At 35.3% G+C, this 15,175-nt stretch overlaps 2 protein-coding genes across 5 annotated transcripts in view; one reads left to right on the top strand and one right to left on the bottom strand.

The window, feature by feature from the left end:
* The window catches only part of SCAF11 (SR-related CTD associated factor 11), a 79,759-nt gene that overhangs the window by 25,354 nt on the left and 39,230 nt on the right, over nucleotides 1-15,175 (bottom strand). For all 4 annotated transcript variants that reach the window (XM_073882088.1, XM_073882087.1, XM_025882622.2 and 1 more), the window contains 2 exons: nucleotides 8,236-8,313; nucleotides 2,504-2,604 (listed from right to left, as the gene is read on the bottom strand). In XM_073882088.1, coding sequence (XP_073738189.1) covers nucleotides 2,504-2,604; nucleotides 8,236-8,313 — 179 coding nt within the window. The remainder of the gene's footprint in view (nucleotides 1-2,503; nucleotides 2,605-8,235; nucleotides 8,314-15,175) is intronic.
* Nucleotides 1-15,175, top strand: part of ARID2 (AT-rich interaction domain 2) — a 217,209-nt gene that overhangs the window by 199,906 nt on the left and 2,128 nt on the right. Inside the window, exons 25-26 of the transcript XR_012375101.1 lie at nucleotides 3,370-3,586; nucleotides 13,069-13,188. The gene's annotated coding sequence lies outside the window, so the exon portion shown is untranslated. The remainder of the gene's footprint in view (nucleotides 1-3,369; nucleotides 3,587-13,068; nucleotides 13,189-15,175) is intronic.

The raw sequence follows: 15,175 nt of genomic DNA, 5'->3' as shown, positions 1-15,175 counted from the left end.
TTTCAATTCACTGCCAAGCAAAATGAAATGGATTATGCACTAGGTTTTAAATTCTAGCAAAGAAAGCATGACCAGTTGCCACCAGTTGCTACTCTCCACTCCAATGTCTTACAAGGGAGGTTCACTACCAAGAAAAAAAAATATCACAATCCCTTTCCCTGGAACTGGTAGAAAGCATCAAGAAGGAAGAGGTGTCAGGGTTTTTGTACTACTTTAGAAGGGAGAGGCAACAATGAATGGGTATCTAAGTGCTGTAGAGATTAGGTTATATGCAGTGAATTTAAGATTGAATGAAAGGAATGGTAAAAACATCCAAAGACTCCAAAAAAGAATACACTATAAATATTCAATGGCTGACAGATATACTATAAATATTCAATAGCTGACAGATTTTCCACCTTGGGAGATACCATGAAGGGGCTGACTTGGTAAGCAAAAGCAAATTATTATTTTGCATCTGCTACTTCTCTGTACCATCCCATTACCACAAATCCCTGAGAAAAAGCAGTTAAGCATACAGACTATCTCAGCTGTTAGACCCACTGTATGGCCCTGTTATACGACATACAGTGATGACCACTGCACTATCAGTAAGGGCCAGAGAACTGTGGTAATTCAGAGGAAACATAAAAATGTATATCCATGACACCATCATAGATAGTGACAGGAGATGGATGAAGAATGAAGCTAGCAGAAGTTCTTCAGTGTGCTGGGAAAGTGTGCTACTATTTTCTATGTAAACATAAATGCAAGACTCAAAACTGACTCATAGTTAAAAGAAGATGTTAATAAAATTTGCTCTAATGCAAATTGGGTTTATGGCTGAGCTCTTTGAATGGGTGTTCCATGAATCCCTTAAAATCACAAAGTTTTGTCTGTAAGTATATTTTTTAATTTTTTTTATTTTTTAAAATATTTTATTTATTTATTTGAGAGAAAGAATGAGAGAGAGAGCGAGCACATGAGAGGGGGGAGGGTCAGAGGGAGAAGCAGACCCCCCGCTGAGCAGGGAGCCCAATGCAGGACTCGATCCCAGGACTCCAGGATCATGACCTGAGCCAAAGGCAGTTGCTTAACCAACTGAGCCACCCAGGCACCCTGTAAGTATATTTTATGACCTGTTTTCTGGTAGAAGGTGTCTATAGCCTTCCTCAGATCCTCAAAGAAGTACGTAACTTCCAAAAAGATCTAAAGAGCTGCAGTGTTATAAACTGTGGCATGATTTAATAAACCTTAAGAACTATTGTCAACAGTTTAGTAACTAAATAAATCTACTCTGTTAAGAAATTAGTATTCTGGGGGTGCCTGGGTGGTATAGTCTGTTAAGTGTCCAACTCTTGGTTTTGGCTAGGGTCATGATCTCAGAGTCGTGAGATCAAACCCCAAGCAAGGCTGCATGCTCAGCACAGAGTCTGCTTAGACTCTCTCTCCCTCTGCCGCTCCCCCTACTAAATGAATGAATCTTTAAAAGAAAAAAAAAAAAAAGAAGTTAGTATTCTGATTAAATGTACTAATGAATCACAGGTTTAATTACGAATTTGATAGTATGTATTACCTTAAGAATACAATTTTTGGACAGCTCTGAATATATGTCAGATCAAAATGGGCTTAACTTTTAAATGTACTAGAACAATTTAAGTATTAGTAATAAATTCATTTCCAGTACATTATTAACTCAATTTAGTTCAAAAAATATGTTAAATACCTATTAAACTCAAGTACTAAGCACTGTATTTCTAGGCAATTACATTTTAACAACAGTAACTAAAGAAACAAATCCAAACATGTTAAAACATAAATGGTTGTTATGGTAGGTACCAAGTGTCTGCTACAATAAAAAAAAGAAAATTATAAAGATAATAATAAACAGTTTCGGGCGCCTGGGTGGCTCAGTCGGTTAAACGACTGCCTTCGGCTCAGGTCATGATCCTGGAGTCCCGGGATCGAGTCCCACATCAGGCTCCCTGCTCAGCGGGGAGTCTGCTTCTCCCTCTGACCCTCTTCCCTCTCGTGCTATCTCTCATTCTCTCTCTCTCAAATAAATAAATAAAATCTTTAAAAAAAATTAAAAAAAAATAATAAACAGTTTCAATTTTAACTCTCATGAAGAATGTTGTGCTATATCAGTATTTACTTTCTACTTTTTGTCCATAAATACTACAGCAGTGCTACTTAGTGGTCAGTCTAACAGTGCTTATTCATTATTGGTTTGTCACATACAGAAATGAGTAAGCTTTAATTTACACTGCTAAAACATTTTCATTTTACAAAAATATCTAAACAGATTACAGAAAAAAACAAAAAAAAACTCATCAAAGAGAGTTCAAATTCTATTCTCATATTTCAGCTGATCCTTTCTTAAATTATCAAGTGTGTGCCTTAAAAGAAGTTAATTAAATACATTTAAATCCCACATAGTTAAAAAAAAAATAGAGTACTCTTTTTTATTAGCTATCTTCTGGTTTTAAATGTTTGGACTCCACTTCTAAAATTCATCACTAACCTCATACAGCTTTTAGAATTTTCACAACAGGAGAGCTGCTTCTTTAAAGAGCTTTCAGTTTTCTTGTCTTTTGTTTCTCTCAACTGTCTTTTTACTTGAACCTAGAAGAAAAGCAAAATCCCTTATTTAGAGTGATAATCCAGCATCACAAATGATAACCTATCAATTCTCCTTTGAAAGGATAAAACATTAAAGATACAAAATTTTCTGAATGAAAGGGTTGCCCAAACACATATAGCTTATTCATTCAAGCATGCTAAACTGTAAGACTTGTAAGTGTCCTAAGCTCCAGGGAAACAAAATAGTGAGAGGCATGTAAACAGAAAGCGCTCATGAGCACAGATCTCTATATATATATATATATATATGCACACACACACACACACACACATGTATGTATATAGGACTGAGAAATTAACTCTATTTGATGATAACAGAGAAGACTTTAATGAGTTGGTCTTAAAGAGTAGGAATTTGGGGGCACCTGGGTGGTTCAGTCCCAAGGTCCTGGGATCAAGCCCCGCGTCGGGCTCCCTGCTCAACAGGAAGCCTGCGTCTCCCTCTCCCTCTGCTTGTGTTCCCTCTCTCGCTGTGTCTCTGTCAAATAAATAAAATCTTTAAAAAAAAAAAAAGTAGGAATTTGTCTAAGGAAAAAAAATATTCTGAATGGAAGAAAGAACACAGTTACAAGGAACAATGAGAAGCCAATGCAGATAGGGAAGAAAATGTTAGCAGGATATGAAGCTGATGTAATATATTAGGACCAGACTGTAAAGGGCTTCAAATAAGAAAATAATTCCATGGGAACCAGCGAATAAATGGAGGTATTAAAGCAAGTTAATGAAATGACCAAATTTGTTTTTCAGGATAAACTTTGCCAGTGATGTGGAGAATGAACCAGTTAAGGAGAGACTATAAAGGCTGGGAAACCAGAAGAAAGCTCTTATAGTTGTGTAGATCTACACCGCAGGAGACAATCACTAGCCATATGTGGCTACTGAGCACTGAAATGTGGCTTGTCTGAATTGAGATGTACTCTAAGTATAAAATATACAATGGATTTCAAAGATATACAACAACAAGGTAAAACATTTCAATATTTCTTTAAAAATACTACATGTTGACATAATACATTAGTTTGTTGGATTAAATATATTATAAAAATTTATTTCAACGGTTTTTTTACTCTTCAATGTGACTACTAAAAGTAAAAAAATGAAATTATGGTGGCTTGTAGTATATTTCTATTGGCAGAACCAGTCTAGATGACAGCATGAAGGCCTACAAAGAAGTGACAAAAGAGGAATGAAGAGAAAACAAATTTATGACATTGCTCAGAAGAACTAGGCAAAGATGAGGAAGAAAGAAAAAACTGAAAACTCCCACATGAGTTCTGGATATGTTAATGTTTACATTCCTCGGTATGCTACATGGAGCTATCCTACAAGCAGATGAAAACATAAATCTTGTTCTGAGGAAAGAGATCTGGGCTAGTGATAGTTTTTACAGGTAAGAGCTGAAAGCCACTGGAGTTCTCAAGAAGATTTAGAGAGAAAGTATCCCCAGAAAATTGAAAGGGATTTAAAATTTAAGAAATGATTTTTAAAAAGGTAAGGAAGGCAGAGAGATGGTAAAGGTTGTGAAAGGTCAGAAAAGTAAAACAAATGAACACTGATACAAACATTCATAAAAGGACATCCTATAAGCCAAAGAAAATAAAGGGTAGTTAAGAGCACCACATGCAGAAAACAAAAAATTATTCTAAACCTTAGTGAGGACACTTTTACAGAGGTAAATGTTCAATGTGAGTTGAAAAGCAATTATGCAAAGGGAGTAACCAAGTATAGATGTCTCATTCAAGGTTAGCTGGAAAGGGATAAAGATAATAAAGTGAAGATTCAGAAGTAAAGGTCAAAGGAAACTATTAAGAGCTTGTAGTTAATATCACATAAGAAATAACTGTTAAGTCTGACTAAATTAGATTAACACTGCACCAAACTTTTTAAAAAAGATTTATTTATTTATTTGAGGGAGGAGGGAGGGGCAGCGGGACACAGAGAGAAAGCCCCGAACAGACCCTACGCTCAGCGTGGTGGTACCCGACCTGGGGCCCAATCTCACAACCCCGAGATCCCAACCTGAGAGGAAATCAAGAGTGGAATGCTCAACCAACCGCACCACCCAGGTGCCCCTGCACCAGACTTTTAAGTAAAATACAAACCATATTAAAGAAAATGTAAATTGTTAGTCCAAGCAACAAAACAAAGTTTTAGAGGAAAGTATCTTTGGAAGCTAGTTCATGCCAATACATCTTCAGCAACATAATATATATAGTCTGGAAAAACAGAGAATCTGTGTTTCAGAGAAGCCATGCTTTAATTTTTAACATAATATTACACATTTATATTATATCTTTTCTCCAAGACATACTAATTTATATAGATGTATAAGTACACAATGACAACAAGCAAAATCATGTTTTACATATGCCATGTTACTTGAATTTTAGTCTCATTTGTTCCTTATGTCAATGAGACTTATTTGGTAAAGACATATCAAAAATTATAGAAATCTACACTGAGAACATCTTATGCTTAAATAGTTGTATGTCAGTTCCATACCCCTTCCTACTCACAAAGACAGTAACCAAACTGTTAATGGACTTATGCTACTTGGGAACAGTCCCCCGCCTCTGCCCCCCATCAATGGCATCAGGTATCTATATAGTAAGAATTCTTTTTTTTTTTTTAAGATTGTATTTATTTATTTGATAGAGAGAGACAGCGAGAGAGGAACACAAGCAGGGGGAGTGGGAGAGGGAGAAGCAGGCTTCCGGCGGAGCAGGGAGCCCGATGCGGGGCTCGATTCCAGGACCCTGGGATCATGACCTGAGTGGAAGGCAAATGCTTTTTTTTTTTATTATGTTATGTTAATCACCATACATTACATCATTTAGTTTCTGATGTAGTGTTCCATGATTCATTGTTTGCGTATAACACCCAGTGCTCCATGCAGTACGTGCCCTCTTTAATACCCGTCACCAGGCTAACCCATCCCTCACCCCCCTGCCCTCTAGAACCCTCAGTCTGTTTCTCAGAGTCCATAGACTCTCATGGTTCGTCTCCCCCTCCGATTCCCCCCCTTCATTTTTCTTTTTTTTTTTTAAACATATAATGTATTATTTGTTTCAGAGTTATAGGTCTGTGATTCAACAGTCTTATACAATTCACAGCGCTCACCATAGCACATACCCTCCCCAATGTCTATCACCCAGCCACCCCCTCCCTCCCACCCCCCCCCCCCCAGCAACCCTCAGTTTTTTTCCTGAGATTAAGAGTTCCTCATTATCCGCGAGATCATATGATACAAGTCTCTGATTGATTTAGTTCACTCAGCATAATAGCCTCCAGTTCCATCCACGTCGTTGCAAATGGCAAAATTTCATCCCTTTTGATGGCTGCATAATATTCCATTGTATATATATACCACATCTTTTTTATTCATTCATCTGTCGATGGACATCTTGGCATCATTAGTTTTTGATGTAGTGACCCACCATTATTTTCGTATAACACCCAGTGCTCCATGCAGTACGTGCCCTCCTTAATACCCAGGCTAACCCATCTCCCTACCCCTCTCCCCTCTAAAACCTTCAGTTTGTTTCTCAGAGTCCATTGTCTCTCATGGTTCATCTCTCCCTCCAGTTCCCCCCCTTCATTTTTCCCTTCCTTCTCCTAATGTCCTCCATGCTATTCGTTATGATCCACAAATAAGTGAAACCATATGTAACTGACTTTCTCTGCTTGACTTATTTCACTTAACATAATCTCCTCCAGTCCCATCCATGTTGATGTAGAAGTTGGGTATTCATCCTTTCTGATGGCTGAGTAATATTCCATTGTATATATGGACCATATCTTCTTTATCCATTCATCTGTTGAAGGGCATCTTGGCTCTTTCCACAGTTTGGCTATTGCGGACATTGCTGGTATGAACATTGGGGTGCATATGGCCCTTCTTTTCACTACATCTGTGTCTTTGGGGTAAATACCCAGTAGTGCAGAGGATAGCTCTATTTTTATTTTTGAGGCACCTCCACAGTTTTCTAAAGTGGCTGTACCAACTTGCATTCCCACCAACAGTGTAAGAGGGTTCCCCTTTCTCCACAACCTCTCCAACATTTGTTGCTTCTTGCCTTGTCAATCTTTGCCATTCTAACTGGTGTAAGGTGGTGTCTCAATGTGGTTTTAATTTTAATTTCCCTGATGGCTAATGATGATGAACATTTTTTCATGTGTCTGTTAGCCATTTGTATGTCTTCTTTTGATAAGTGTCTGTTCATGTATTCTGCCCGTTTTTTGACTTTGTTTTTTGGGTGTTGAGTTTGAGTATCTTTATAGATACTGGATACCAGCCCTTTATCTGTAGTGTCATTTGCAAATATCTTCTTCCATTCTGAGTTGCCTCTTTATTTTGTTGACTATTTCCTTTGCTGTGCAGAAGCTTTTTATCTTGATGAAGTCCCAAAAGTTCACTTTCCCTTTTGTTTCACTAGCCTTTGGAGATGTATCTTGAAAGAAGTTGCTGTGGCTGATGTCAAAGAGGTTACTGCCTATGTTCTCCTCTAGGATTTTGATGGATTCCTGTCTCACGTTGAGGTCTTTCATCCATTTTGAGTTTATCTTTGTGTATGGTGCTAGAGAATGGTCGAATTTCATTCTTCTGTATATAGCTGTCCAATTTTCCCAGCACCATTTATTGAAGAGACTGTCTTTTTTCCATTGCATATTTTTCCTGCTTTGTCAAAGATTATTTGACCATGGAGGTTGAGGGTCCATATCTAGGTTCTCTATTCTCTATTAAAAGAATAAAGTCATCTGCCCATGACAACCCTGAAACTGTGAGAAGTCTCTCTCAAGATCTCTACAAATCCCTGTATCCTTCCCCAACTGCTCACTTTCCTTCAAATACCAGCATTTAAAAACAAAGATACGGATTTTTTTTTAAGATTTTATTTATTTGACAGAGAGAGCGAGGGAGGGAACACAAGCAGGGGGAGTGGGAGAGGAAGAAGCACGCTTCCTGTCGAGCAGGGAGCCCGATGCAAGGCTCATCCCAGGACCCTGGGATCACGACCTGAGCCGAAGGCAGACACTTAATGAGTGAGCCACCCAGGCGCCCCAAAACAAAGATACCATTTTATATTTAGTTTTATTGGCTTAATCTTCCAAACATAATAATGCTTCTCATTTTAAAACGATTTTCGGGTATTTCAAACTTAGGCTTTTGTGGGGTTGGTCTTTTAATCTAATATTCCATTTCAAACCCCTTTTCAATGGAAAAATGTATTCAAAGCACTATCCAATTAATTAGTAAATGTTTCTACATATAAAAGTCCTCACACTAAAAACATTCTAAAAACATACACCTCCTACAATTTAAGACTAAATGTGAAACTTCTTTTAGAGCATCAGAAGTAATATTTTGTGGAAAATCATAAGGTGACTACCATGGATATGTCTTCTTTAAAAGGGCAAAGAACAAAAAAGTTTCAGAATTTTTGTAGCCTTGTAGAAAAGTCTGGGCTTGCCATGCTGAAGAGGAATTATAATCACATATTAAATCTAAAGTTGAACAATTCATAAATATACTCAAACTGGCAATCTATTAAGGGAAAATCAAGTTTATACAGTTTATACAGTTCATGTTGCAAAGCAAAACATAAGCCTTACCTTAACACAACCTTCCAATGCACTCAATTTAAACACTGCCTGAAAAGGTTTTCGGTCAACAGGACATGAAGCCAGTATCTGAAAAATGATTAGCAAATTATAACTTTACAAATGTTTCTTTAGAATAGATCAAAATTAAAACTATAACAAATGCATTTATAATAAGTTTTCCACTGGAAAAGGAAATAGAAAAATAATTTCTCTGTTTTCAAAGATAAAATGATTTCCACCTGTACCATGTCAGAGTAATAAATGTCTTAAATTTGTTCAATTCATTCAGATATTTATTAAGCACCTACTGTATGCTAGATAAGTGCACTGCAACAATCAACGAGAGATAAAATCTCTATTATCAAGATATCAAGATAATACCATTTAAGACCTGCTTGCCCAACTGAGAACTACTGGTATATTGAAAGGAGAACTACACTGAAATCAACAGCTCTATGACCTAAAGCACTTGGGCAACTGTAAATCAGCTGTAGAAGGAATGGTTTGGACAGGTCCCATACAGATTTTGATATTCTATGACTTAATATTTCTCCCCAAATCAATTCTTTTGAATAAACAGTTAGACCAGCAATAAATTCTCCAGAAGTAGTTTCCTATATATCCTTTAGGGGATAGCCAACACATATACGTATATATGGTGTATCTTTTAATATATAGATAATATTAATTCATATGCTGAACTGAATTTTTCTTAATTATCTTAAATTGGTTTATATTACTATTTCTGAATGGTCCCATTCTCAATTAATAGCATGGTATGCTTAAGAGTTTAAATTTACATTTCCTTTTATATAAGTAAAACTGGGCATATTTTCATATTTAAGAGCTTTTCAAAGTTCCCTTTTTAAAAAATTCTTTATTCATGCCCTTAGCCTTTTTTATTAGGTTGCTGGCCTTTTTAAAATTGAATTGTATGTGTTCTTTATAGATTAAGGAAAACTGTCTTTTGATCACTCTGATTCTAAATGAACTTTACTTTGATAAAATTATTTCCTATTATTTTCAAAATAAATACATATCAATTATAGGAGTTTCTGTGATTATAGCATTTAAATATTTGTATAGGAATAGGTTTATATTATTTAAATAATTTAATATGGAGTATGTTGCCCATTAGAGGAGGGAAGATTCTGTACCATATAAAAATACCAAAAGGTGGTATTAGTAATACTTATGGTTATAAAAGTAAAACAGGATTTTAACAATGTAATAGCAACAGTCCCACAGGATAGTAATGGAATTTGATAAATTATCTTATATTCTCTAGTGAAAAATGTTGTCATTTTTGCCTCTCTGGACTTTGGAACATATCAAGATATGCTTATACAAGCACAGGTAGATCAGACTATATGAGCCTTTGATCATAGAATACATTTTCACAAAGCCTGTGCATCCCTTTGAGAGCAGCCAAAATATAAATTGAGTTACTTTTTACTACTCTAAAAAGTATTTTTTCGGGGCACCTGGGTGGCTCAGTCGGTTAAGTGACTGCCTTCGGCTCAGTCATGATCTCGGAGGCCTGGGATCGAGTCCCACATCGGGCTCCCCCTTCTCTGTAGGGAGCCTGTTTCTGCCTCTGCCTCTGCCTGCCACTCCCCCTGCTTGTGCTCACTCACTCTCTCTCTGTGTCAAATAAATAAACAGAGTCTTAAAAAAAAAAAGTTCTTCTTTTCCTGTTAAGTAGGCCTTGTAAAATGCTTTACCCACATATGAATTAGGAAATGTGACCTTACTGTATTAGATCAGTTCAGACTGGTAGAAGCCAGCTCAGCTTACTTCCAAGTACTATGGATTTAGGATGCTATTACTTTCCTTACAGAAAACTTGACCTTAAGAAGCTTTGCAACAAGTAGTGACAAAGCTGTCCACGTCTTTTTTAATAATGCACTGCAAACAGTAATTCTAGTTCAAGGAATTCAACTATGTGATTGTTGTTTACCATATTAGCATTTACTATATGAAATTTCTTAAACTAAAAGTTGTATTAATATATTTATAATTCAAAATAATATTTAAAAGTAAAAATTTGCAGGACGCCTGGGTGGCTCAGTTGGTTAAGCGCCCAACTCAGGTCAGGACCTCAGGGTTGTGGGGTCAAACCCTGTGTCAGGCTTCACACTGGGTATTGAGCCTGCTTAAGATTTTCTCTCCCTCCTGCCCCTCCCTCTCTCTGACTCTTTTTCTAGTTAAAAAAAATTTTTTTTTGATTTAAAAAAATAAAAACTTTCAAGTTCCTATAAATAACTAAAGTTTCAGAATATACTTATTTCTATTTTAAAGACAAATTCAGATAAACATTCAAAAAAAAAGGTAAAACAATGACAGATGAAAACTTTGTTTCCATCCATGTTTTTTAAAAAATGATTAACAAAGATGTACAGAAGCTCTGAATTTACTGTCTACTTTCATATCTTGCCCTGATAAGTAACCCTGAGCAAGTTACAGACTGTGTGTCTCAGTACCTCATCTGTGAATATGCAGATAATAGAACCTCTCTCTAAGGTTCTTATGGGAATTAATGGAACTAATCTTAGAAGAGTGTATGGCCTATACTAAGCACTGTGTAAAATCTTCTAAATATAATCTTAGAGGAGTATGGCATATACTAAGCATTGTGTAAAGTCTTCTAAATATCAACTAACTTCACTGCACAAACAAAAACAAAAAAAGCTTAGTTCATTAACAAAAAGACAACCCACCATATGATGTATACATGCATGTGAGAGTTCTTAATGATTTTTTGTTGGAATTTGCAAAGTTCATGACATATATGGAAATTAAAATATTTCATTTTATCTATTTCAATTTGTAACACTTACTAAGATGGAACAAAGAAAGCAAGCCACTGTGTTCAAGAAATTTACTCTATATTAGGTGCATCGATCTTTCAAAAACTCTGAAATTACATAACTGTATTTTCTTCCTTATGAAATTTCCTCGTTTGACACCAGCTAAATGGCACTCCTGCCTTGAAAACTGACAGTCTGAACCTGAGCCGTTCCATTTTGATCGGTTTCAAATAATAGGGTTCTGAGTAAGATTTTGGTTTTGTTCTCTTCTCCTTAAGCAAAATTGCCACAGATTTAAGGTTTCATTTGAAGAAAAGCCTCCACTGCTCTTCCAAAAACAAAACAACAAAAATAGTCAGAAAACCACTGTTATCTGTTATCAACAATTTGTATATACTTATATTTTCTAAATCTAGTTAGTACTAGAAAATAAGTTAATAGATTTTCTTTAGCTCAGGCTCAGCCATCAGAAAAAATGCTGAAACCAAGTTATCCTCCCCAGTTAAGGAAAGCATAGGTCAGAAAACAAGCTACCTACAGTAGACAAAGTATCTTTCTTATGGCTACTTAGAAATGATGATATCCAATTCTGACCTCAGAACAGTTTAACAAAACATTTCAAAGGGGAAACAGAAAAGAAATTCAGTTATCCTGAGTTAAGTCTTCATAGCATACTTCAATAAATTAAGATTGATTAAAGAAGAATAAAAAAGAAATCAAAACAGATTTTTTAAAAAAATTAAGTGGATCACTAATTTTTTGCTAATGTATACTGTAAGAAAAGTACACATGGCAAAGTTCAAAGACACCATCATTAACAGGTACTAATGCATAAAATTACACATGATGATCAAATGCCTTTACTAGGAAAGTTTTACAAATAGGGTTTTAAAAATGGTTTACATTGGCCTAATTTTAAAGCATTCCCAAGGGTAACTTCCCCCTTATATCCAACAGATATCCATTCAGAAAATGTCAGATATTTTAATCTTAGTTTTCATGGTTTGTGTTACTAATATAGCTGATTTAGTTTTAAGTTGTGTGGTTTTAAAAATGCACATTTAAAGCTAATGTAGAAAATTTTGAACATATTTGATTGTGCTTAAAAATGTAATTTTAGTTTTGAAGAAAATTATCACAAATTTTGTTTTCCTTTTATATAACAAAAATAAGTACACCTTGAGTATTCAACATTTTGATTCCTTATATACATCAAAAATACTCTTCAATTAATCACCAATTTAAGCCAATATGACTTTCATTTCAATAATTTGTAAAGTATCTAATTTAGTTTCATAATCAAGGTAGTTCAATATCACCAACTTGATAAAGCTACAAAATTAATAGAATCTGATCACTGCTTTACAATTAAAAAACAGAGCATAATTTTATTGTGAAAGCTCTGTACTAAGGTTCTATCAGTGAAGGAGGCAATTTTGATAGAAAAAAAAATCTTCCTAATGATTTCAGTAAAACATACCCTAGTATTCTGAAGCGTTGTAAATTCCCAGCTCAGACAAACCCATATTAAAATGTAAGAACAGGAAACCTTCCTTATTTGGAATTCAGGATTCTTGATTTCTAATATTTCTTGCTTCCTGTTGCTGCTCTATCCTCAATCACAAAGGCTGCCTACAGATAGCCCCTCCTAGAGAGAGAGAAGCAAGTGTTAAAGGTAAGTGCTTACAGACTAAATCTCAGTACCTATGTTTATAAGTAGGTTTGTCTGTTCATGGGAATCTCTAGAACATCTATCTTTCCTGCTAACAAATAGAGTACATTATATAAAACTATAGTTCAAAAGTAAATAAAAAGGATTTAGGGATGCATACCATTAGAGGCTTATTTTAAAAATCTATTCACAAGAACCTATTTTCCTTGTTGATGGTTCTAAGATATCTAGCCTAGAAACCTCCAAAGAAAGTGTTCACCTGTAGTCAGACAGACTACATGTTCCCCATCACACTTAACCAGTTCTTTCAAGACAGTCCCTGTCAATCCACATTAGTAAAACTGTGGTTCTTTCTAACAGCTTTCAAGAATATATTCCTAAAGAACAAATGACTGTCAGTGATAAAATTAACACCAAGAAAGCATTTTATCTAACTACTCAAAGGGAACCTTTTCTTGTTCTTGAAGATACAACAGTTGGGTAAGAATTACTTTTAATTCTAGTTTCTTTTTACATTTAATACTTTCTTTCTCTAGAAAAATAAAAACAGTAAATTCCTTAACTACCTGCACAAATCATTTAAAAATTCTGACATTTAAAACTAGGCTATACAGAGATACGCCTTACTTTACCTAACTGGTAAAAATAGTATTAAATAAAAATCTATTACATTTATGCTTTAGATAATGAATGCTCACTTTAGATAATGAGTGGTTCACAATGTAAAAATACTCTTTGCTCTACACCAAAGGTTTTACCAAAGGATTAATCCATGAGGTGAAAACAACAGGGGATTTGAAATAATTATAGTCACAAATTCAAGTTCTGAAGGACCCAGAACTAGCAACCTCTCTTATTTTAAGGATGATGATAGAGAGTCTTGAATCACCTCTTGCACAAGTTGTAATAAATGAAATAATGTATTTGACAATGCTTTACAAAGTTTTAAAGATAAGGACTAATAGTATTGCTCCACAGATGTTTAAATTCTTGCTCATAGAGAACTACGTAACAGAGAGGTTCAGTTTAGTTCAGGAATAAAAATTAAAATGCCAAGAAAAACTGAAGAAATCCAAACAATATATAGCTTTGAAAGGTATTCTAATCACCAGAATGTGTAAATTTCTATTCACTGCATAAAAGAACATCTGTACATAAAACACATCAGTAGTCAAGATATGTCAACTAGTCATATTCTGATTTTTTGGTATGTATTAATTAAAAATATATTCCTCACCTGTCTGCATTGAACACTGTCGTTTGACTTCTTCAAGAACTGTACTCCTCATAGTAAGACCCTCTTCATTTCTAGTCTCAGAAAACATACCTTCGCCAGCTGTCCAAATTTGATTTCTTTAACCTTACTTTCTCAAACTGAAGCTATCAGCATTTGATATGAAAGGAAGGACTGAGATAAATAAATTGAAGGAGGATAGTTTGCTTAGAGCAGGAAAGTTAATCACATTTAAAAAGTTACTTAAAAGATAAGGGAAATATTTTATATTACTTTAGAGACAGAAAACCCTAGGGGAAATCAGAACCTCCTGATCACGTGTCCCTTTAAATAAAATAATCTCTTAAATACTTCAAACATAAAATGCTTCCAAGGCTTTAAACTTTAGCCCTTTTAGGGCCAAAATTTTAACCACTTCTTGGCAATCTGCCAAATCATAAATTCTATTTTCTCAACCTGTGTGTATGTGGGGGGGGGGGGAAGTGGTATCTTACTGTCTATAGGGAATCACAATTATGGATCAGCTGTCACTACTACAGCTGTGTGTCACACTTCTCTAGCCTTCACCTTTCTAAATATCTACTTTAAAATGTGCAAACTCAGAGGGCGCCTGGGTGGCTCAACTGGTTAAGCAGCTGCCTTCAGCTCAGGTCATGATCTCAGGGCCCTGGGATCCAGCCCCAAGTTGTCGAGGTCCCTGCTCAGTAGGGAGCCTGCTTCTCCCTCTCCCTCTGCCCCTCCTCCCTGCTCGTGTTCTCTGTCTCAAATAAATAAAATTAAAAAAAATAATAAAATGTGCAAACTCAGAGGATCAAGGTTAAACTTACAGGCAAAGTAAAAACTGTCAATGTTTTAATACAGGTAAAATATATATAGGTAATATAGGTAGGTAAATTTGGTAAAATAACTTTTTGAGTGGCTGACAAACTTTAGTGTATTGCTCTGTGCATATTTCATCAATTCAAAGGTCTTCTTTGTTTAGTTTTAGATTCTCAGCTCTAATATTAATGCTTTAAATTAATAAAAATTTCAACTTTCCTTAAGTGTTAATTACTGCTTAATTTAATATTCTATTTCTACGTCATCATCATTATTATTTCACAAACCAACAGGCCTAACATGCAAGAGTTTCTTGAAATGAAACATAGTCATAGTAGACATGCTTAATTTGTTCTAGTGTCCCCAAGGTAATTAGATTATGGGCCATGAAAGCCACCGTAGGTTCCATTATCC

Source organism: Callorhinus ursinus, unplaced genomic scaffold (genome assembly GCF_003265705.2).
Source record: "Callorhinus ursinus isolate GAN/ISIS: 27379988/994484 unplaced genomic scaffold, GSC_fseal_2.0 scaffold44, whole genome shotgun sequence".
In the NCBI taxonomy this organism is placed as follows: domain Eukaryota; kingdom Metazoa; phylum Chordata; class Mammalia; order Carnivora; family Otariidae; genus Callorhinus; species Callorhinus ursinus.
This window is presented reverse-complemented; position numbering and strand designations above follow the sequence as displayed.